The 26,367-nt window shown below is 35.4% G+C and overlaps 1 protein-coding gene across 4 annotated transcripts in view; it reads left to right on the top strand.

The window, feature by feature from the left end:
• LOC149807722 (receptor-type tyrosine-protein phosphatase epsilon-like) overlaps window positions 1-26,367 on the top strand; it is a 294,518-nt gene that overhangs the window by 257,496 nt on the left and 10,655 nt on the right. For 2 of the 4 annotated variants that reach the window (XM_089969765.1, XM_089969790.1), the window contains 3 exons: window positions 5,701-5,724; window positions 15,658-15,845; window positions 16,618-16,849. In XM_089969765.1, the coding sequence (XP_089825891.1) occupies window positions 5,701-5,724; window positions 15,658-15,845; window positions 16,618-16,849 (444 nt within the window). The remainder of the gene's footprint in view (window positions 1-5,700; window positions 5,725-15,657; window positions 15,846-16,617; window positions 16,850-26,367) is intronic. The other 2 variants (XM_089969783.1, XM_089969775.1) reach the window with 2 other exon arrangements.

Here is a 26,367-nt window from a genome sequence, read left to right as displayed (position 1 = left end):
CATGTATTCAGCTACCTCATAGTGGATTCACAATGTAAATATTCCATTTTCATTCATACTTAAGGTCAGTTTATGGTACAACATAAAAAGATACAACCTACCAGAAAATTAATAGCATAATGCCCGCTAGTCAAAATAGTTGTATTTGAAATCATCATCTGCTTTATATAGCTTTGTTCTGTAAAGATAATTTTGAGTATTCCTGGCTTTAAAATGATACACGTACTGCTCCTTGTAACTGTAGTACTTCAAATATTTGTAACCCTTTGGCAAATAAATAAATAAATCATTTTTTATTCCACGTATTTAAGTCTGTATGAAGTCAGATTGATTATTGAGCAAATAGAACTTGTGCTTCTTTAAAAAAATATATTTGTCACACTTCTTTAAATAAGCATCATAAAAAAATTTGCAAGACACCTTGTATCATTTTGCTTTTGACTTAAATCCTTTTTTCAAGATACATGTATAATAGACTTCTTTGTGCTGTGCTCACAAATTTAGTTTTGCTATGTTCTGCAGGCAGTTTGTCATTTTCACTTTATATTTCTGCCAATATCTGCAAAATGTAAAATAGAACAGCTTTCCCAAAATATATGTGGTGCTAGTAGACAAATGGATAGTTCCCTGTGATTATGCATATATGAACCATGAGAGAAAATGAAACAATATGACATCATTGTAAAACAAAACAGAACATATTACATTGCTGCATTATATATTAAAACTTTTGTACTATATTTCTGTGAAGATTTATTATATTTCCATCAAAGAAACTGCATTTTTTATTTAGAAAATACATCTGAGTGGGGTGGGAGGAGGGGATTCTGAAGTGACATTTTCTCACATTGTGGCACATATTTGTCTCTGAGTAGAAACACACCTGACTGCAAACAGTGCAAACCCTAGCCATCATCTGCTGTAATAATCAGGGTCTATGCATTTTGGTCTACTTCTGATATTTAGCAAACAGGGAGTGTACAGCCAACACTGGCAGGATTCAGATCACCATCAATTTTTTACAAACTGAATACACCATGGAAGTGATTAGTCCAAAGTATCTATTATATTACATAGATTGCAGATGTTTCATTCTAATTTGATACCAATACACTGAATGGCACCATTTTCTTCTTAAAGTGGTTATCACAGTTTCTGGCCAGTATATCTGCATGGTCAACCTAAGATAACACAGTTCATAAACCATAATGTTGCTTGTTCCATTGTTTGGATGTCTAATAGTAAAGTGGCATTTCAAGTTTATTAAAGAGGTGAATAGTAGAGGCAACCTTTTGCCTTTAGATGTGTGCCTAAAGACTGTACTACTATACACTTAGTTGGTTAAATAGGGATAGAAAAGGGCAATTGAATCCTTTAGTGAACATTAGTGTGGTAAATTTCAAAGATTGACTTCTCATTGAACAATTATTTTAATATAAATTGGGGGGGGGGGGTAATTGGTAGGCTTATATGTCTAGATGAGACAATAATGAATATCAGTCATATAGTATTCTATTTGAGAGAGCATTATTCACAATTTCAAAGCATAAACATACTAATGATGAAAACTTAACCAGACCAAGAAAGGTAGCTTTTAATGGAAAGTGGAATGATCTATTCCATTAGCTGAGATAAGATATCAGCCATAATATAATGTTGTGTGAACTCTACGAAAAACACCCACAAAAATGTAAAAGAAACAACTTTGTATCACCTGGATTGGAAAATGGTGTTCTAAGTGGAGCATGCTGCATGCAGTTATAAGATCAGTGAAAGTCAAAAACACAGCAGATGACAACCAGCCATATAAAGCATTTTTAACTCTCTTCCACCATATATACTCACTTATAAGACTAGTCCAACTGCAAAATTCACAGACCCAGATCTGCCATTGCAACATGCACCAGCAGATCTGGGTATGTGCAGTTTGTTACAAGTAATTGGTAGAACAAACAATATAGTCCCTGATCTTCAGGTACATTATGAGACCGAAGATCAGGATCTTTGTTGTTTGCAGTTTGACTTGACTTATAAGCAAGTATAAATGGTATCTTGACTGACGGAAACATTATCGTAAATTCTTTGAAACATAAAATGAGATCATACAAATTCATATTCATGTTTTGCTGTACATTGCCATGAAGCGGCATGTTCATGGATTTTATTTTATGCTGCTGAAAGCCGAGTGCCCTGGAGATTCACTGCTATTTTGGGACCCTCTGCAATAAGCTTCTTAAAGCCATATGCATCATCAATCACTTTAAAGGGATTGAAATGAAGTATTTTATCAAACGATACTTACTTGGAAGCCAAAGCAGTACACTGGGTACAGATTGTTCATGCATACATTCATGTTTCATGGACCATGAGATTTTTAGTACATTCTATATCTTTGAGCTTTACGTTTTTCCTGAAAATGTGTGTGACATGCCAGTTTGGTAATGATCACATTGATTACTCATTATGGTCAAGCAAGAGAAAACAGTGAGAACATTGCTGACAAAGTAAAGAAAGAGTCGGGAATTCTCAAGTACATTGTTTACAATGATTATTGATGACTGTCAGCAGCTGAACTACTGACAAAACTAGTTTCAATAATTGACAGTACGTGATTGATACATTGGCAAGTGTGAAGTGTGAGCATGGATATCTGTGACAGAATTTGATCAAAACAAAGCCATGGTGTAGGCCGAGTGTTGACATTCTTGCCAAACTTGTGAGACTATATATTGTTGTTGTTGATATTATATTAAGACTTAGTTCCCATACTGGCAGTCAGGAAGTGGAAGGGCAATCAAAACAATAAAATATTGTCATTGTATTCAGTTACCAAAATGAGACATAGGTGATAGATGTCATAGGCATGTAATATCATGGAGGGTATTCAGGTAGCTGCATTTATACAAAATTTATGCATATCCCTAGAATCATGTCCATGGTGGATTTTCTGAAAGAAACACAAATGTTCCAAATTGTTGTGAAAGCAGATCTGGGTCAACACTGTTCTCAGTTGGGTAGGAGTTGCCATATATATCTGCTTATAAGTTGAGTCCAGCTGCAAACTGCATAAACAAAAAAATCTGACTTTGCATAATGCATTAGATGTGGTTCATTGCAGTCTGCTTGGAGTAATGGCAGATCAGGGTCTATGTTGCTTGCAGTTAGGCCAGACTTATAAGGAAGTTTGAATGGTAGATAATTTAATTACCTTCATTGTTGTTTATTTTATTTACTTTTGAAACTTTTTCAGCTTCCTAATCTTCAATATAATTCCCTCTTAGAAAATCTTGAGAACATTGCTGACATGGTAACAACTAGCTTATAGACTTTTTTTAATTAAACATGTTTCTTTTTCATGATTTAATTCACTAGGTTTTTAAAATTAATTTGATTTGGCATGTCAGATGAAATATAATCTATAATTTTGTTTTTAAGCATGTTTACTTGTGTTTGTTTTAGGTTCCTCAGGATATCCAGGAGGGTTAACATGATTGATTGATTGATTGATTGATTATTATTATTATTATTATTATTATTATTATTATTATTATTATTATTACTACACTATGATTATGATTATTATTTTGATATTTGATGTAAATTATGAAATCAGTTGTATTTATTGATTTTTTTTCTTACTTTCTTTGTGCTGGTATTCAACATATAAACTTACAGCAGAATGATTGTTCTGGTATATTGAATTAATAGAGACCAACCATTTCATTGGTGGTGGGACAGGGGAAGCCTGAGATTTTAAGAAGGAAAGAAACTTCTGACCCTTGGGTAGCTTAAAAAAATATTCTTGCACTGATTTAAAGAGAATAAAAAAATTATATACATTATCTTAGTTGAATAACTATTAATCATGTTAAAATAAAATAAAATATATTGGTTTTAAAGAAAATCCCAGCCCCCCCTCCCCCCAACACCAACTGAATGGTTGGTCCCATATTTTATAGATTTTGGCTCACATTTTCTAGTGGTAGATTTATAACATACTGGATTTAGTATAATACTTTTAGCCTGTATTTAATTATAAATTATGCTGAAGACATGCTAAAACAAAAATACCGGTAAATGGCCTTACAAACTTATATAATGTTTTGCTCAGAATTACAGAGCTATGATTCTGAATCAAATGCAAGTTCTTAACAAAATTCAGAAACCAGAAAGATGAGAGGTGGTAAGTGCTAACATCTTCACAAAATATAAATAATCCCCAAATCTCAATACTTGTGATCAATCTGTAGAGTTTGTGTACAATAAATTTACAACCCTTTGGTGGCCTAAGTGGTTAGAGTGTTCGTCTCGAATGCAGGAGGTCAAGGGTTATAATCCCAAACTTGTAAAAGTGCCTTGCTTGGTTCTCAGGATTAAGATGTTAGCATTCAGACTGCTTGGTTCTCAGGATTAAGATGTTAGCATTCAGACTGCTTGGTTCTCAGGATTAAGATGTTAGCATTCAGACTGCTTGGTTCTCAGGATTAAGATGTTAGCATTCAGACTGCTTGGTTCTCAGGATTAAGATGTTAGCATTCAGACTGCTTGGTTCTCAGGATTAAGATGTTAGCATTCAGACTGCTTGGTTCTCAGGATTAAGATGTTAGCATTCAGACTGCTTGGTTCTCAGGATTAAGATGTTAGCATTCAGACTGCTTGGTTCTCAGGATTAAGATGTTAGCATTCAGACTGCTTGGTTCTCAGGATTAAGATGTTAGCATTCAGACTGCTTGGTTCTCAGGATTAAGATGTTAGCATTCAGACTGCTTGGTTCTCAGGATTAAGATGTTAGCATTCAGACTGCTTGGTTCTCAGGATTAAGATGTTAGCATTCAGACTGCTTGGTTCTCAGGATTAAGATGTTAGCATTCAGACTGCTTGGTTCTCAGGATTAAGATGTTAGCATTCAGACTGCTTGGTTCTCAGGATTAAGATGTTAGCATTCAGACTGCTTGGTTCTCAGGATTAAGATGTTAGCATTCAGACTGCTTGGTTCTCAGGATTAAGATGTTAGCATTCAGACTGGTTGGAATGGTGTCATGATAATGAGACTGGGTGGGACGTGTTGCTGCATGTCTGCAGCATGATCCTCAGGTGTTAGACAGCACTCGAAATGCCATACTGTAGACATTGTATTGATATGACAACAGTTGTTAAAGCTTTTTAAAAAATCCCCAAAAGACACAAATTGTACAAGAAATGTACATGGTTAACCACAGCCATATATATAATGATACCAATATAACTGAACAGGTTGGAGAATTATAATTTGTTCCAAGAAGTACTTGAAACCATGATGAAAGTCATGGCAGTTAGTTCTCATCCTCCAGCAATCCATATATACCATATGCTTTTTTAAAATATTGGTATAAGGCAATTTGATATACCAGTACTATTGTTATATCAAATTGTGATTCACCCATGGTGTTTGAACACACAGAATTATGGTTTCAACAGTAGACAACTTTAGCTAGATTAGTGTTCAATTTTCAGTTATTAATATCATTAATAAAACAAGATAATAATTAGAGAAAGATATCCATAATCAACTTTTGCATTTACTAATTACTAAATTAATCAAACATGTTACACAATAACATCAGAATTTACTTTGCACTCCCTGCTACAGTAATAAAGATACAATATAAATCATGCCAACTGGTTATTATCTTTTAAAAAATAAGTATATGTGCATTTCAGAGAAAAATTCTGGAAGCATTACCTGTAAGTAGAGGAAATTTTACTGGGCAGTTTGTATGACAGGCGATCAAAGCTTTTATATAATGTTGATCCAGCTTTTTCTGTGATTGTGACTTGGTGCTGGTGATGCTATGTCTTTCCGCTTTTCATTAAAATTATTGCTATTTCTTTCCTGGTATGCATCATTAACCAAAAATCGTGATCTGAAAAGCATAACTAGAATATAATCTGCAATTACGCTGGTTGCCATTAGAAAGCTTTTTGTATTCTTAAGCAGCCAGTGTGAACATTTATGGTTCAGAAAATAAAATCAGGCTGATATAATACTGACAATAAAATGTTGGTTCCTTTTTGGACTAAAGCTTTTTTTCGTGCAATTTTTTTGTCTTCACAGTTGTTTAGTATAACTTGTAACCAGTACTATGTAGTTGGTATTATGCTGACCTGCCTTAAAACCATATGCATACTGACACATACTATGTCAAGACATAGAAGACGTAAAACAATAAAAATGAATGTTTTGTTTATATGATATCAAAGAAACAGTATTATAATGAGTTAACAAAAGCCAGTGAAACATTATGTCATTTTTATAAAAAAAAGTATTTTTAAAATCTGCTTTAAAGGGATTATCGCTGTCACCCCTCAAAGCCAGATTTTATGGTGTGTATAAAAGCCACAGGCTTTTGAATAACCTTGGAGTAGCAACCAGTATTAGAAGCAGAAAGCATGTAACAGTAATTAAATAACATAATGATAATAATAATAATAATAATAATAACCATCATCACTTTTTTAAAGAGGGTGATATGATTAGTTGAATGGAACTAATCCTTCTTGTGATCCTCTGTTATATGTATATTTACGATACAAATGTGTGTATATGGCAGCCAGTACTTGAAGCAGAGATCATGCATCAGTAATTACTCTAAATGACAGCAAGTATTAGAAGCTCAAAACATGCAGAGATAAATACTCTACATGACAGCCAATATTAGAAGCATAGATCATGCATCAGTAATTACTTTACATGATAGCCAGTATTAAATGCTCAAAATGTGCATCAGTAATTACTCTACATGACAGCAAGTATTAGAAGCATATGTCATGCATCAGTAATTACTCTACATGATGCCAGTATTAGAAGTATAGATCATGCATCAGTAATTACTCTACATGATAGCCAGTATTAAAAGCTCAAAATGTGCATCGGTAATTACTCTACATGACAGCAAGTATTAGAAGCATAGATCATGCATCAGTAATTACTCTACATGACAGCCAGTATTAGAAGCATAGATCATGCATCAATAATTACTTGACATGATAGCCAGTATTAAATGCTCAAAATGTGCATCAGTAATTACTCTACATGACAGCAAGTATTAGAAGCATAGATCATGCATCAATAATTACTCTACATGATACCAGTATTAGAAGTATAGATCATGCATCAGTAATTACTCTACATGATAGCCAGTATTAAAAGCTCAAAATGTGCATCAGTAATTACTCTACATGACAGCAAGTATTAGAAGCATAGATCATGCATCAGTAATTACTCTACATGACAGCCAGTATTAGAAGCATAGATCATGCATCAATAATTACTTGACATGATAGCCAGTATTAAATGCTCAAAATGTGCATCAGTAATTACTGTATATGACAGCAAGTATTAGAAGCATAGATCATGCATCAGTAATTACTCTACATGACGGGCAGTATTAGAAGCATAGATCATGCATCAATAATTAATTTACATGATAGCCAGTATTAAATGCTCAAAAGGTGCATCAGTAATTACTCTACATGACAGCCAGTATTAGAAGCATAGATCACGCATCAATAAATACTTTACATGATAGCCAGTATTAAATGCTCAAATTGTGCATCAGTAATTACTCTACATGATGGCCAGTATTAGAAGCATAGATCATGCATCAGTAATTACTCTACATTATAGCCAGTATTAAAAGCTCAAAATGTGCATCGGTAATCACTCTACATGATGGCCAGTATTAGAAGCATAGATCATGCATCAGTAATTACTCTACATTATAGCCAGTATTAAAAGCTCAAAATGTGCATCGGTAATCACTCTACATGATGGCCAGTATTAGAAGCATAGATCATGCATCAGTAATTACTCTACATGATAGCCAGTATTGAAAGCTCAAAATGTGCATCGGTAATTACTCTACATGACAGCAAGTATTAGTAGCATAGATCATGCATCAATAATTACTCTACATGACAGGCGGTATTAGAAACATAGATCATGCATCAGTAATTACTCTAGATGATTGCCAGTATTAAAAGCTCAAAATGTGTATCAGTAATTACTCTACATGACAGCAAGTATTAGAAGCATATGTCTTGCATCAATAATTACATTACATGACGGCCAGTATTAGAAGCATAGATCATGCATTAGTAATTACATTACATGACAGCCAGTATTAGAAGCATAGATCATTCATCAGTAATTAATTTCAGTATCCACTACAGCTGAGTTCCCATATAACCATAATTTGATTATCAATAATTACACAAAAAAGCTGCTTTCAGTGAAGGTTATTGTAGTCTCCAGCAGAGATAATGGAAACATTAAAAATACCACAAAATATTCAGACTGTAGTAATCATTACAGTGAAATATTGGCAACTTTTCTAACTGAAGTAGTTATTGGGGTGGGTAATTTTGTATTTATGCATTATTACCTTCAATTGTTGCTATATAGCCATTATTGCACACACACACACACACACACACACACACACACACACACACACACACACACAATGATGGCATAGTATCTTCTTGCCAAGTTCCATGATTCTAGATAGTATCACTACAGCATGCCAAAATGTGTTGAGTCATTAGATGGCTGTAAAACCTTAATCAAAGCCAGTAAAAGATGAAATATAGGTCACAAGGAGCTGCTTTTGATATAAGGGTGTGGTACTAACAGTGATTTACATCATCATCACTTTAACAATTCTATCATGAACAGTTCACGAGAAATGTCAGTTAAAATACAACATTTAACCCAAGTTGGTGAAGCATAAAATATTAACTGTATTGGACTGCTGTTACAAGCTTGTAGAGGTCTTCAAAACAGAACCCTTACTAAGTTTCAGGATTTTGTACAATATATAAATAGCATGCAAATGAAGTGCTAAACACAGAAGCTTAACCTAAACTAGGAACATGTGGTATGTATGTTAAAGTTACCTTTCTTGTACTGGTGTGCTATTAAAGAGATGTATACAATCATTTTGTTTAATGATTCTTGCATGAAGTTAAAATACAGAATTTAACCCAAGCCACATATGCATGAAATATAGGTCACATAGACTTCTTTTGTTGCAGTGATAGTGTAATACTCATCAAGATGCATCAGTCACAAGGTTTCTGGAGACAATCTTTAACAGTTTGTATACAGGGTGCAAAAAATTTCAGCGGTCTTTAGCTGAATGAAAAAGAAACCAAAAAAATGAGCCAGTAGAATGAGAAATGTAGATCACAGTGACTTTTTCTTGTACTTAGTACATAAAGGTGCAGCCATCTAGCTCATTAATTCAGGTGTGAACAGAGCATGATAAAAAAATGAACACAAAATTTGACCAAAGTTTTTTGACATGTGAAATATGGATCACAGTGACTTACTTTTGAGATGAAGGTGCAAAACAAAGAAACTTAACAAAGAATCTATAAAATAATGTACACGCTTTACAAAGTTAGCACCCTATGTTCCCTCAGTAGTTAATTGATATAAACCCCACTCCAAAGTATGGTTGATATGCAATATAGGCTGTACATTTGTACATGCGGGGGCCCCGAGTGGCCGAGTGCTCTAAAGCGCTCACTGTTACAGATCACTGCCATCTCATCTCTGTCTACATGGATTTGAGTCTTGGGTTTGGCCACTGTGGGTATGTGAGAAAGCTTGCCAGTAGCTTCTCGTGGGTCAGTGGTTCTTTCCAGGGTTTTCCTGGGTTCTTCCTCCACCATGAATACTGGCCACCATGTATAGCCTATCTTGTGCTGAAAAATGGTGTTAAACCCTACAACAACAACAACAACATTTGTACATGCTTTAACATGTACTAACCAAGTTGCATTCAATTATCAAATTTTATGACTCCAGCATAAACATTACCCAATAGATGAACTCTAAATAAACTTAAGCCAGATCACAGTGTAGCATGCAATACAGGTCATAGAGACCTCGTTTTCTGGTAAGGATGTAGTCCTTGCCAAGCTTCATCAACTCGTCAAGCTTAATGATTCTAATTAGGTTTTAATGCATATAGAATGCTAAAAACTTGTGTAGTAAGCATAACTTAATCAAAAGCATTAAAAGCTGATATGTCATGATATGCAGAGTCCTTGGTGGGCATTTGGACTGAGGCACATGCCTTTGCGGATCACAAAGCTCACCTCTGTCCATATAAGTTTGAGTCTTGGCTCAAAAAAACAGATATGTTGAAAAAACTTGCCAATAGTTTCCAATGGGTTGGTGGATTTTCCCAGAGTCTTCCTGGGTTATTCCTCCACTAAATACACTGACCACCATGTGTAGTGTATTATGTGCTGAAAAATGGCATTAAACCAGACAACCCATCCACCCATTTAATGAGTCTGTTTTGTTGTAAGGGTGTGTTCCAACCAGAAATGCATATCATTATCAATTTCATTCATTCTAGCAGGAACAGGCCTGAGAAATGAACATTAGTCACAAAATTTCAACCAAATCAGTGAAGCATAAAATATTAGCAATGATGACCTACTTTGACAATAAGTGATGTTCATCAAAATGACTTTTGTTGATATCGATATAACTTTATGTAAACATGTTGCAAGAAAACCCTTATGGTCATGAGTAAAATGCAGAAACTTAACCAGTATTATGCAAAATGTGGTCACTGTGACCTTTTTTGTTGACTGGATAGAGGAAAGCAATCATCTAGTTTGGTGATTTTAGTGGGATTAAATAAATGCAGTAAAGTTGTACATGCTTTTTTATTTGTGGACACCAGGGCCAATACCAACCACCAACACTAATGTCAAGGATAGAGCAATAGTTCTTGTTCTACTTTGCAGCATCAAGCAAATGTTTTGCCTTAGAATAAAATCTGAAGTAGCTGGCAGCAAATTGATAGCTACTATTTAATCCAGTAGAAAATTGATAGCTACTATTTAATCCAGTAGAAAATTGATAGCTACTATTTAATCCAGCAGAAAATTGATACTCACTTTTAATCCAGTAGAAAATTGATACTCACTTTTTAATCCAGTAGAAAATTGATGCTCACTTTTTAATCCAGTAGCTAGTTCAATTGCCAAGTGACCAAAGTGTCATTATTTCTTCAAATTTCTTTTGCTAGGTAGCAATCCCATAAAACTGCACATTTTCTGATTGCTACTGTGTATTTTGAACCTAGGATGTAGACAATTTTCTAATGGCCACTTTGGGGGTTCATTCTAATTTTCTGTATGTTTATTTCATAAAGTTTCTTCTGCAGATTGAGAAATACAGGAAGTAATGGGTAAGGTAAAAAGAGTAGCCTTTTTCTCAACAAATGAAATGGCCATTGGTTACTTCAGATTAAAAGGTTTCTGTCTCTGTAGTCTTTGTCTGTGTTCCATTCTGATATAAAACATTACATACCGTACATACTCACTTATAAGCCAGGCCCAACTGTAAAGTGCATTGACCGAGATCTGTCATCACATAATGATCCTGCAAATCTGATTCTGGGCATAATCAATAGAACAAACTGCCATGTGTTTTGTCTTCATGGTCTTAAACTAAGTAACAGAAAAGCAAAAACCAACAAGTTTCATAAAATACAACAAATAATTTATTTCCATGGAATACAGTGAAAATTTAACAAGAATTTGCAATATTGTGAATTAAATCCCAAATAGTAATAAAAGTTTTATCATATGTCCAAAAGTATATATTGTTCTAAATGAATTTCAGTGGTATTGTTATAAATGAATTCCAATCTTGAATGTGCTGTTGTACCAATAGCCTGGAATGTGGTGATGTGCTGAGTGTTCATGTATCACAATGATATAATCCAGAATGTCTTTAATCGATTCAGCCCCGATCCCATCTGTAGGCGTGATGAGGCTGTACCCTACTTCAAAGCTCTGCAGCATCAAGGCCATTTAAGATACACCAACATGGGTGGTTTTTAAAAAAAGCAGACAGATATAGCTCTAAAATGATATCAAATAATCTGGAAGTTCTAGTTGCACTACAAAATACAGAGAGAAAAACTTCATTTTTTGGACCCGTTTTTTTTTTCACCCAAAATTCGCTCGAGATCAGAATGCGATTTTGGGTCCGGATTTTAGACCTTTTGGCCGCAGATCTAAGGCATACCAGTCTTAACTGCATACAGACAGGTGAATCTTTGCAAAAACTAGGATAAGGTGGGCATTTGGAATAAATTGTGGTCTCCATATGAAAATGATGGGTCCATTAAGCAAAAAAAAAAAAAAAAGAACTCCAACTTTTACCCTTCTGTTCATGCACAAGCAAAATAACCAATGGAAAATGATGTTTCTAATACAAATAAGCATTATTCTCATGGAAAATCTGTTGAAAACAGCTGTATTATGATGTATTCAGAAATAGCCCCCCAAATGTCTTTCCTACGCACATTTCAGGCAAAAACGACAAAAACTTCTGGGGCCGAATGAGTTAAATGAATTCACAGTAATCTAGAAACAGTGTTTAGTCCAAAATTATCAATGAACACTGTAATTCTAATTAATAATTTTAATAAATAAATCCTCTCCAAATTGAACACAACTAGAAGACTGATTCCACTACATATGTTAAGATAGGAATGAATAATTCTGATGTTAACAACTTAATATTAAAACCTAAGACACAATAAGAGGACCAGGTTGATGGTCAAAAGTTAATTCCAGAACATTCTATTTTGTAAATAAAGTCAGGCCTTTTACTAAAAATTGTAGCAAAGAATATGACAAATTCAGGGAGTCCAGGAATGTCCAAGGGGAAAACCAATGTCCTGAACTTGGATCCAAGTAAATATGTTTACAACAAAAAGTTACATTAGTCAGGTAGGCCCAGACACCTGCCCTCAATTATCGACAATGGCCTATTATAACACAATACAAATTAAATATATGTAACAAATGATTGATCTACCAGTGCATTATGCAATGACAGATCAGGGTTCTATGTTATTTGCACTTGGAACAGATTTTTACATAAGTATATACAATAACTTAATGTAAATACAATGCTAGCAAAAAATATGTCCTTACTCAGAATTCACCACCTTGTGACTTTTGCAGAAATTCAAACCCAGAATTCAGAAAATGTTATTAATACTATGATTATGTCTTGGATCAAATTTTTTTGACCATTTACATTCCTGTTGTCAAACATTTCAAGATAATAATTAATATGTGAAAAAGAAAGCTTACTATTTTTATTACTTTCTTGGCTTTGTTTATTCTGGTAGTTCAGGAGACATGTATTTGGGCAATAATTTGATTGACCTGCTGGTTCATTTTTAGCTCACAAGGCTATGAGGCTTAAAAGTGAGCCTATGGTATGGTCTTAAGTCCATTGTGCATTGTCTTTATTGTCTTTTGTCAGTCATGTGCCATCCATTCCCAGCTGTTATTAAATCTTCTTAAAAACATCAAATTTGAAAGAAAGCATCCTGGCTTCTGTTAATGAAAACAGAAATATAGCTGTAATTACAGGTACTAAAAAAGAAGATTTTTTTTTAAAACAATATTACAAAGACTGCACCGGTGGCCTAAGTGGTAAGAGAGTCTGTAGGAGTTAGCGGGTTTAAACCCCAGCTAAGTCATACCAAAGACATAAAAATGATATTAGCAGCTGCCTTGCTTGGTGCTCAGCGTTAAGAGGTTAGTGCAAGGACTGGTCAGCCTGGTGTCAGGTTAATGTGACATGATGCCCCATTGCTAGACATCACTATATACTGCCACACTGCAAACATCATAGTGATGATACTGAAAATTTTTAAAGCTACATTAAAAATTCAAATCACACACACACATGCACACTATTTCCAAAACTGCTCGACATAATTTTACCAGATTTTATTGAAACATCCTAGCATAAAATTCTTTCAAATTAGTACAAACATGGCAGCCATTGCTAAAAACAGATTCAATTTGAAATTACTTTTTCTAAGAAAATTCCTTGAAAAAATTGACCAAAGCATTCTGGTAATACCGGTGTTCAGATTTGCCAATTTGCCATCAATTATAGCTACCAGCACTAAAAATAGAAAATCTGTTAAGTAACTTCTTTTTTTTATATAAAAAAATACAGCTATACTGAAATTGAGCAAACTCTGCAGGCAACATTATTGTGGGAAGGGCTTTTAAGTTGATACAAATGATGCCAACCTGCCAACAAATATGACTGCTTTTACTAAAATTCTTTTAAAACACCACATAAAGAATTTCAAAGTTGTGAATTAGAATCATGTCCTTAGGGGCTGGGAGAATTCCAGGAGACAGTACAAGTTGTGTAACTTGAACAGGTAAAAACTGGTTTCCAAGTTATGACTCCAGAAGCAAGATCCTGTGTGGTTACAGACAGAGCCAGGATGCCAGGCTGGCTCAACAGGGTAACTCCAGTTGTAATACTGAGTGTATTCTATAAGATGGTGGTTTCTAAGGCTGGGAAAATCCTAATGACATAAATGACTTAAATCATTTATATATGGTGTATTAAAGAATAACAATGCCATTATTCAACAGTGAAGCAACTAAGAGCTCCAGGCTCTTCTTTCCCCTCCAGTAGCAATACATGTATTAACTTGCATTCACAAGCTGTCAAGGGGCCTCGGGTGACTGAGTGGTCTAAAGCACTTGCCCTGTCTGATCACAGCAACCTCACCTGTCCACAGGGGCCCCGAGTGGCTGAGTGGTCTAAAGCGCTCTTCGTTACGGATCACTGCCATCTCACCTCTGTCTGCGGCAGTTCAAGTCTAGGATTCAGCCAATGTGGGTATGTGAGAAAGCTTGCCAGTAGCTTCTCGTGGGTCGGTGGTTCTTTCCAGAGTTTTCCTGGGTTCTTCCTCCACCATTAATACTGGCCACCATGTATAGCCTATCGTGTGCTGAAAAATGGCATTAAACCCCACAACAACGACAACAACAATCACCTGTCCACATGGGTTCAATTCTTTAGCTAGACCAACTTGCCAATAGTTTCCTGTGGTCAGTGGTTCTTACCAGGATTTTCCTTGGTTCTTCCACCACCAGTTATACTGGTCACCATTTATAGCCTACAATGTGAAGAAAAATGGTTTTAAACCCAAACATCAACAACAACAGGAAGCTGACATACGTTCAATACTAGGTGAGCAATATCAAGTCCACTTGGGCCTTTTGTTCTTTCAGTGTGTTATAGTTACAAATATCACAAGCCAAATAGAATGTTTCTAATTAAAACAATCTGATGGACATAACTGTCAGAGTATTGCGGTCAAAAGATTTTTCAGGTACGTCATTGGAACACTGCTAATCATGGGTATAAGCATAAGATCATCCAATAGCCTGAGAAGTTAAATAACGTTTATTTATATGGTTAAAAGTTAAGAATGCAATTTTGGTTATAATTTAATAATTAATACCTTGTATTTGTTCTAGTGATTACGGGTATCGTTCACAAGAGTGCATCCTAATTGATGTTATTACTAAGATATTATTTTTAAGAAGACCTCCATAAGTTAAGTCTACCAAAATTGTTAAATATATATATATATATATATATATATATATATATATATATATATATATATATATATATATATATATATACACACACAACCATAAATTACTTAAAATTCGTTAATATTATTCTTGTACAATAACAGCCAAGCAGTTTTCTAATGATTGTTCATTTCATATTTACAGACACTATCTGGTTTTCCATTTGGAGATTTTGTTTCTTTAGACCAGACCATTTTAAAAATGTTCCATTACACATCCTGGCATCAAAACAAGGGTCCCAGTTCCACCAAGTCTTTCATTTACATGATGGGTTGCCTTGACGACTGGCAGGAACGGACCAATCCACTGAGTCCAGTTTGTATTGTTTCAAGGTGATGGCATTTTTAAAATAAAATACATATCTTGAATAAAAATTGGTGTCAGTAAGTTTTAAAGAAAACAAAAAGAATCTAGAGTGAATCTTGATCAGAAAAATACAATGTATAAATAGGACTGCATGAGCAATATATAATAGTGTCATGCCATTTATTTCCAGTAAAATATCAAATGAATTAATAGCCATGTAAAAGATTAATCAAAGTATTGAGAGTACTCATGATATGGAGTGTTTGGGTAGTGTGCTGTATTACACATGATCAAAGAGATGATAATAATTAAAGGCCAGTAGAGCTATATTTAAAAGTTCATTAATATAATTTTAAAAAACTCTTCTGGGGGGAGGGGAACAAGTGAGTTGGCAGCATGCCATAAACTTTGGAGAGATCTCCATCCTTCCAAGCTGGGCCCCAGGTGGTTAAGTAGTCTAAAGCACTTGCCTTTACCAAACACAGCCATCTCACCTATGTCTGTATAGATAGTTGAGAAAGCTTGATGGTATCCTGCCATGGATCAGTCACAGGCTCCCCCCCCCCCCCGTGTTTTTCTGAGTTCTACTGGCCATGATATATAGCCTAGCATGTACTGACAAATTGGCATTAAGTAAATAGCAACAACAAATCCTTCATTCCATTCCTATGAAAAGACAAAATGAAAATGTTTGTTATACATGGTTATTGGACAAGAAACAATATCAGTGATTTATCTTGTACCTTGAAATATCTTAGTAAATTGTCATATTTTACAGTAATAACTCATTCTCTACAGGGATGGATACAGCAAATGTGGCATCTACTGTGTGCTGAAAAACTGCTGTGATCAGCTGGTCTCAGAGCAAGAAGTGGACATATTTAATACAGTCAGGATTGTGAAGCATAATAGGCCACAGCTCATTCCTAATGTGGTAAAGTTTTCCATCTGTCATAATAGGCCACAGCTCATTCCTAACGTGGTAAAGTTTTCCATCTGTCATAATAGGCCACAGCTCATTCCTAATGTGGTAAAGTTTTCCATCTGTCACTAAAAAAGAACATGCAATTTCCATACATACACAGACATGTTTTATGGTCATAGATCTAGCCTTTTGAAGACTTTAAGCAGAAATGGCAATACACAGATTTCGTGGAAAATACATACCGTTTAAATAAGAATGTTATTCAGCTGCATTTTTTTATGTACAGAATTTTTTTTCATATCTAATATCTAGTTAAACTAGCCATGAATTCATTTCATTCTTGATTTCAGAGGTATTCCAATGTTCCATCCAGTTCCAATTTGCAGTTTGGTTTTGCATAATTTATGGTATATTGCAAAATCTTTAGTCCTGTGGGATAATTGTGCTATAAAATATTTATAGCTGCCACAACAATTAATTCCTAATGTGACATCCATTGTTATGATTGATTGATAATGTCAATGTGGAGATTGATCTTTGGGACAATCCCAAGGTACAAACTGCATTACCATATTGTACTTTGCTTTTAATTCTTTGATATCTTTCAGAATTCTGTTGCAGACATTTTAAGCTGAATTATAGTGCTACTGAACATTATTTTTTACTTTTCGTTTTTCTTTTTCATCTTTGGCACAAGAAAGTTGCCTCTATGCCATATGTAGGGTGCAGAAAAAGAGCCCCCAAATGAAAGATGAAAGATCATTATCATTGATTTTAGACCAATAAAAATGAGTGTATTTTAAACTGGATTAGAGATATAATGCATTCATTGTCAAAAAGGTATAAGGCAATCAATTTCATTGGCTGCTCAATGATTTTGAAGAGCTTGGTCATCAATTTAGAACACATGGTTAATGATGATGGGTACAAAAGTAAAAACACTGCTCCATGTTAATATCATACAGGGAGGAAAAACTGTTCACTCAAATATCCAAAAGTAAATTCTAATGGGGAATTCTTACTCATGCATGAGAAATTCAAATCCAGGTATGGAAGGCTTGAGACATGGAAGGCTGATAATGAGATATGTTTGAAATGTTTGCAATAAGCAAGAAACAGGTTATATATATTTACAACACCAGTATTTTCTGACTTGCTCCACTTTTTAACCTGGTAGGGTCCCTTTTGCCACACTTTTTCCATACCTGGAATGAACACTGTTGTTGTAATTGGTCATGTGCTGCACCTATAATCAAAGATTATTTCCCCTGTAAGTGACTCAGGATTCCGTGAGATGGAATTAGTCACATGATGAGTCAGTGAATGTTCTAGTGTCAAGGAGTCAGTACTTTGTGTTTTTCTTGAGCTTTTAAAATTTCATGATTTCAGTAATTTACAGCTGAACTTTCATGCAAATTTGAAATTAGCATGGGGCAGAAACTTCTTCTGCTGTTTTAAAGGCCTTATACAGTCATAACTGTACCGTACTTCATTATTTCATCATTTTTGAGTATCATCTCTTGCACAGCTCTGCATAATGGCAGAATTGGTATCCTGTCAATACAGGGTATGGGCTATTGCAAGAAATATTGCAAAATAGAGCCAAGCAGCGTTTAGGTGATAATGCCAAAGATTTCTCCATCACGGTTACAACAAAACCCAATGATTCCCAAGGGGGAACAACTATGCAAAATGATAGCCCTGTAGTGGCATCAAAATCAAGGAGAAATCTTGCATCTACAGATTAGGGGACAACACCATTGCCAACAACAAGTTCATCACATGACTGTGAAATCTTGAGAGAGTCGGTGACAGAAAATGTGACGTCTGCACAACAATGGCGGTGCCCATATGACTTATTGAACAACAAGCAACACACAATCAAGTGATGTGGGACTGTCGGCTTGAATTATTGACAAATTTATCAGCTATGGTAACATCTTTGAAGTTGCAATTTGACAGTCTTAGCGAAAAACCTATGGCTGATATGTCATGATTTGATGGACCGGCAGAGAAATGTGCATGGACAGAAACAATTCAGCATAACGAGGGAAGTTATCTTTCTAACACCTGTTCAGGAAGTGAGAAAGATGTTGATGACTTTGAGCATGACCTTTAAAACTTAGTAACATCACCACCAAATTTACCCTCAGAAACTGAAGGAAACGACATCCTGAAAGAATTCACTCTCTGACTTTTATGAAGTGCACGAACGTTGTGTGCCGCCCATTCAGGAGAGCTTAGCCAAAGTTGTGAATGCAGCATTCAGGGCTCAGATAGCAGAAGATAAATTTAAGCACTTGAGTGAAAAATATTTAAGGCCACAAAATTGACAAAATTTAAGTATGCCTAAAGTAAATCCCAAAATTTGGGCAAAATTGAACAAAGCTACAAAACAAATGGATGCCAAGCTCCAAAAGTTCCATGGAACTGTTACTAAAGCTAGTGCTCCCCTTCTCAGGGTCATGGATGAATTACCACATAATAAGTTAGACTGTATACTTGCAGACGTAAATAAACTGCTTGCAGATGCTGGTGATGTATGGCAGATGCTTTCTTCTGCGTTTTGTGACCTGTCTTATAAGAGGAAAGAACTGATGAACCCCAAAATAAGGTAATAGACATCCTGTTTGGAGATGATCTGTCTACAAAAGTTAAAAATATTGCATATGCTCAGCAAATGGGGAACAAAGTGTCTGGAAAGCTTTCAGCTTCAAACACTGGAAGATACTCAAATTATAAAGGTGCTCAAGCAGGACCCAAGTCTTTTTTATTCAAAATGGGGGCCAGGTCCCAGCCCTATCAATGGCAACCATACCAATGGGGACCACAGAACCTCAAAACAAGGAGACCTTACAACCCCTGTCAAGATTTGTGAACAGAGGCAGTGTTGCATTTTCCACAAAAACTGTAAGTAGCAGTTTTCCCATTCAAGAGAGCACAGTTTCTTTCCCAGCCTTATATGATAAGCCAGAAAAAAAAATGCTGGTAAAGTTAGTAGGTGTGCTAAAAAATGGCAGAAGATAATCTCTGATGCATGGATTTTATCTAATCTGAAAGGTTATAGACTCAAACTTGATAGCAACCCAGTCCAAACTTGTATTCCAAAACAGAGAAAATTCTCTGACGAAGAATCCACTGTAATTACAACTGAAATTGATGAGCTGCTGTAAAAGGTAGTATTGGAGAGAATAAACTTTGCCTGTGTAAAGTATTTGTTTAACATTTTCACTAAAGAAAAGCATGATGGGAGCATCTGGGTTATTCTTAACCTGCACGCTTTCAATGCACATGTGGTACATCACCATTTTAAAATGGAGACATTAAAAACAGTATTGACCATGGTTCACAAAGATTCTTATTTTGCTTCTATTGACCTGAAAGATGCATATTACTAACAGTTGACATTGCTTTTCACAAATATTTTCACTGGAAAGGACATTTTTATCAGTACACCTGGTTACCAAATCGACTGGCATCTGCACCACGAGTATACACCAAAATAATGAAGCCTGTTTTTTCTTCCTTGCATAAGATGGGTTATCTCAATGTTGTCTATTTGGATGATAGTCTTCTTCTAGGTTCAACATACTCAGAGTGTCAGAACAATGTGTACCATACTGCTGTATTATTGGATGATTTAGGATTTACATTACACCAACTAAATCCATTTTGCAACCTACACAAACTATCAGCTTTGTGGGATTTCTCATTAATTCGGTAAATATGATGGTTAGATTGACCAAGGGAAAGGCATAGGCATTGATTGAGTTTTGTGAAACATTTGACTATTCATGAATTAGCACAATAAATAGGCACAATGGTTGCTAGTGAGCCAGGCTTTGAATATGCTCCTCTCTACTGCAAACCTTTGGAAAGGGAGAAAGACAGATTACAGAAAATGCATACAGACAATTGATGCATGATTTCTCTTTCCAGCATGCTAAAGATACAATTAAATGGTGGATCCAAAATATTAAAATCAGTTTTAAGCCTATTTGCAGAGGTAACCCAGACATTATTATCAAAAGTGACAGTTCTATTATAGGATGGGGAGGGGTAAATGAGATAGACGATGTTAAAACTGGTGGTTGCTGGAGTAGTACTGAGAAAATGAGCCACATCAATGTTTTAGAATTGCAGGCCTGCTCCTGACGTTGAAGATGCTTTGTGGATACAAATATAACTTAAACATTAGGATCTTCATGGATAATACTGTAGCTGTTGCCTACATTACCAAAATGGGAGGTAGGAAGAGATTATTAAACCAAATGGCCCGTGATATTCAGTTTGGTTGAATGCTTGCCATCTTCCTGGGAAGAATAATGTAGAAGCAGATCACCTATCTAGGAATTTTAATGATGATGCAGAGTGGATGTTAAACAAAGCAATCTTTAATAAAATTCATGCAATATTTGGACTGTTTGATATTGATATGTTTGCCTCAAGATTGAATCATCAAATTCACAAATAAGTTTCATATAGACCAGACCCACATCCATGGGCCATTAATTTTATATATGTTCCCACCTCTTAGCCAGGTGGGATGTGTTCTTCAGAAGATAATAGACAATTGTGCAGAAGTGGTTCTTGTAACTTCATTGTGGACAACACAGCCCTGGTTTCCCTGCCTTTTGTGACAAATTATTCAGCAATCGTACATTCTTCCACAGATTTGGTTCCTGTTGACCTTGACCTCCACTCAAGAAAGATCAACTGCAGAAAACCTGGCTAGCTGTATTTCGCTTATCAGGAAAGCCTTGGTCCATAAAGGCATATCAGGACATGCTGCTAGCATCATACTCAACTCATGGAGGGAATCTACAAGGAAACAATATTGGACAAATCTCCAGAAATGGTTGCCCTTTTCAGTTGGGAAACATATGGATCCCCTTGATCCACCTGTAAATTTGGTTGTGGCTTTCCTGACAGAGCTCTTTGACTCTGGTTTAGATTACAGCTCCATCAACACTGCCAGATCTGCTATGTCTAGTTTGGTGAAATTGAGTAGCAGTGTTGACCTAGGTAATAATGTGCTCATAAAAAGATTTTTGAGAGGAGTTTTTCTACATAGGCCATGTTTGCCAAGATATGGCATAACCTTGGATGTAAGGACTGTGCTTAAACATCTGGAAACTTTATATCCCTTGGGGAACATTTCTTTGAAACAAGTGACTCAGAAACTAATGATTCTGTTGACCTTACTTAGTGGTCAGAGATGCCAAACTTTGCATGTCATAAATATTGATGATATTACAATTTTTCTGATAGAGTTGTTGTCAGAATTATGGACCTTTTGAAGCAAAGTAAACATAGGCAACATCTATCACAAATGACTTTTTCTGCGTATCATGATAAAAAAATATGTATAGTTGAAACCTTACAAGAATACATCAGTAGAACTTCTTCCCTTTGGGGAAATGAGAAAAAAATGATTGATAACCACACAGCCTATTTTTAGAGCTGTTGGTAAAAGCACCATAGCTATAGATCAAGACTGTTATGAAGGAGGCAGGAATTGATACATCCATTTTTGGGGCTCACAGCACTAAGGCTGTATCAAGCACTGCTGCAGCTAAAATGAAACTGTCTTTGCATACATGTACTATTATTAAGTCTGTGGGAAAGAGTAATGATTGCACTTTCCACATGTTTCTATCATAAACCTGTATTGGTTTGCTTAGATTTCAGCAGTGATGTGCTTTGGAAGTCACAGCTATAACAAAATATGATTCAATCTCAGATGCTTATAAATTGTTCTTGATAGTTTTATCTAGTATCACAAATATAGATAGGAGCCCCGAGTGGCTTAGTGGTCTAAAGTGCTCACCATTCCGGATCACTGCCATCTCACCTCTGTCTGCATGGGTTCGAGTCCAAGGCTCAGCTAGCATCGGTATGTGGGAAAGCCTACCAGTAGCTTCTCGTGGGTCGGTGGTTCTTCCCTGGGTTTTCCAAGGTTCTTCCTCCACCAGTTATACTGGCCGCCATGTATAGCCTATCTTGTGCTGAAAAATGGTGTTAAACCCTAGAACAACAACAACAAATATAGATTTTACTTTATTTTTTCTTCATTGTTGTGCTTGGATGCATAATCCCTGAAATCTCATGGAATCCCGAGGCACGTACAAGGGAAATAAAACTTCACAATTAAACAAGACTTACCAAAGTCGCAGTTTGATTGGGATTTTATGAACCTGTAAGTGCCTGAGGGATCACATGCCCACCCATATGCAAATTAATTATCTTCATGCATAACCCACCCTATTGTTGTTCTCTGAGGCATCCAAGCTGATCATGCTCTAAAGACTGACTCATCATGTGACCAATTCCATCTCATGTGATCCCTCAGGCCCTTACAGGTTCATAAAATCCCAATCAAACTGCGACTTAGGTAAGTCTTGTTCAATTGCGAAAATCTGCTACAGTGGAAATTGTCAAGATCATGGCTTCATAGATATCCAGCTTGCAATGAGTGCTAGATCTGAAATTTATCAGCCAACATGTTTGACCAGGTATTCAGCAAGATCCCAGGTGGTGTTTCCCAGAAATGGTGTAGTGAAAAAGGATATTAGTAATGCTTTACTACATACAAGATCAGTTGGATGCCACTACCACTTTTCAATTCAATCACATTTCAATGCCCCATGCTATATCTCGATACAAGCCATTCTGGCTGCCAGTGGCAACCAATTACCATTTGCAGGAGCAATTCATAACCACCACCACCACCCACAATGGAAATATCCCATCTTGTAAAAGAGGCTTTTTGTAAGTTTCTTTGACATCATAGCACATGCTATTTAACTGTAAATATTCTTGTAAAAGCCAAATAATTTAGTAAAACATAAAACCCTGGGAGAGGGGAGGTTGACTTTTCTGTGGGACAAGGTCTAAACTTGAAAAGTTTTAAGTTTACTTGTTGACTGTAACCTGTATATATTGGTAATGCAGATCACCAAAGACAAGATCACATGCCTAACCTGACCCCCAAGACCTGCTTTACCTGGGGTTTCTACCACAAATTTAAAAGCACATTCCAGACCTTTTCCATAAATTTTCCAGACAAAAAATAAAAATTTCAGGCAGAAAAGTAACTCCCAAACAGCATCAAATCTGTGTACTAAATCCAAAAGAGCAGTTACAATACCAGTTTCTGACCAAGACAGTTGTAATAATGAAAATTTAAAACTTTTCAAGACTTCTTTGTCATTATTTAAAAAGATGTCCAGTCAGTAACAATATTTTTAAATATGGCTGGACTTACGGGTCAGCTCATGTCATTCACTTTTTAAAGTTTTGCTTATTCAGTTTCAAGGGTTGGCTTATATGAGAACAAGCTTATACATGAATATATACATTATTTCATGGATGAGAATTTCACATAAATTTGTGGATTTCTGCGATTTCCATGGTCATCTGGGTTATTTCTGAGATTGATGGAAATTTGTTGAGAAAATTGGGGGGGGTAGGGTCAGCTGATTGAGCACCAGTTTACTGGACATTTCCTAGTCTAGTCATAGTTTTAAACATATTATCAGCTGTGTATTTCCTAATGATGAATTTTTGATGCCAGTCTAATCTAACTGGAATCACTTTGTTTTTCTTCAATGATTTGGCATAGTAATTGCATGAATGGTTTGATGCATTTAACAATTTTGTTGTTTCCGGATAATGAATATTCAGTATCAGTCTAAAGTAATTGGAATCACTTTGTTTTCTCTGTTATGTCATCAATTTATAATGTGTTTATTGGAACTCTAATTGATCAGATGATGCCAGGACTTGGGAATTGGATGGTAATGTGAAAAACAAGTTTTCATGGATTTGGTTGGATGGTTATATTGATATCGCAGTAAACTGCAAAGTTAAGTCATTCAAATTATTGGAGTTTGTAACAAAAGTGGAAGTACTTAAAACAAGGGGAAAATATTGAAATAGTAGAGCTTGAGGAGAATGCATCACTGGCTCATCTTTACAGTGAAAGAAAGGCCAAGAAAAGAGCACCAGGACAATATTCAGAAACCATAAAGAAAGGGAAAGGAAAAAATTGTTTATTTATAAGAATGAAGTTTGAAAAAGTGAAGTGAAGCAGGATCGGGTAAATGAAATAATTAAAGAAAATAAATAAGCAGAGTCTTCTCCTGAACAGAAGGTCATATAACTGCAATGGCAGTATTCTTGAAAATCTTTTTATCACTACCTCTCCTCTCAGAACAGAAAGTCATATTAGCATGAGGTTTTCACCAGACTTTTTATGATATCTAGTCATATTAGCATGAGGTTTTCACCAGACTTTTTATGATATCTAGTCATATTAGCATGAGGTTTTCACCAGACTTTTTATGATATCTAGTCATATTAGCATGAGGTTTTCACCAGACTTTTATGATATCTAGTCATATTAGCATGAGGTTTTCACCAGACTTTTATGATATCTAGTTGGTCCTAAATACAAATGGTGCAATTCATTTTACAACTACTCATCCAGAATGGATGATCATACCAACACTGGGTTTTCACTACACTACTTTTTATACATAAAAATTGGTACTAATCTGACATCCAGTATAACTGCAGTGGCAGCCATCTTGAAAATCTTATCACTATTTATCCCAAACAAAAAGTCTAATCAGACTGGGGTTTTCACCAGAAAGACTTCTTATGATATCTAGTTGGTCTCAAATCAAAATGTTACCACCTGGACATCCAATATGGCCACAACAGAGGTGATCTTACAAATATTGTTACCACTACTCCACCAGAATGGATGGTCATAACAAAAACATGGGGTTTCCACTAAAAGACTTCTTATGATGTTTAGTTACTCCTAAATGGAAATGGTACCCACAGCAGCCATCTTGAAAATATTGTTATAGCTACTCCTTCTGAACAGAAAATTATATCAGAATGGGTTTTCACCAAAAACTTATGATGGTGTCTGGTTGTAAATAAACAATACCGGTATGCTGATTTAATAGACAGTATGGCTGCCACTGTGGCCATTTTGAAAATTTTGTCTCAGCTCCCATTAAATGGAAAGTCATATCAACAGCGGGTTTTCACCACAATTTTTATGCTAGCTAAATTTTAATGATGCTGATCTAACATTCAACATGGTCACCATGGTAGGCATCTTGTTATTTGCTATTTTTCCTATAAATAAGATGTGATATCAACATGGAGTTTTCACCAGAAAATGAACATGCTTAGTTGGTCTTGAATGAAAATGGTACCAATTTGACCTCAAATCTGGCTACCACAAAGAACATGTTGACAGTGTCAATAATTTTCATGAATAGATGGCCACATCAACATGGGGTTTACACCAAAAGTCTTCAAATGGTGTCTTCTTTATCCTAAATTAAATGAAGTTGCTGACAATCTTACATCCACTGTTTGCCAGAGTGGCTCATTTGAAAATGTTTTCACTAAAGGGTATCAGGGATGAATTCAATATTCAGCAGTTGAAAAGAAAAAAATGATCTATTATCTTGAATTCGTAGAAATTCTTTTGGACAGTAGACTCTTTGAGGGACTCTTGTTATTGCTTTTTTTGTAGCATCGGCAAAATTGCCATAACACGTCATTTTTACAATGTTAGCAATAGGGATTAATCACAG

Source organism: Sinohyriopsis cumingii, chromosome 1, assembly GCF_028554795.1.
Source record: "Sinohyriopsis cumingii isolate HCF-2022 chromosome 1, ASM2855479v2, whole genome shotgun sequence".
Taxonomy (NCBI): Eukaryota; Metazoa; Mollusca; class Bivalvia; order Unionida; family Unionidae; genus Sinohyriopsis; species Sinohyriopsis cumingii.
The sequence above is the reverse complement of the archived record's forward strand: the minus strand, read 5'-3'. Positions and strand labels throughout refer to the sequence as shown.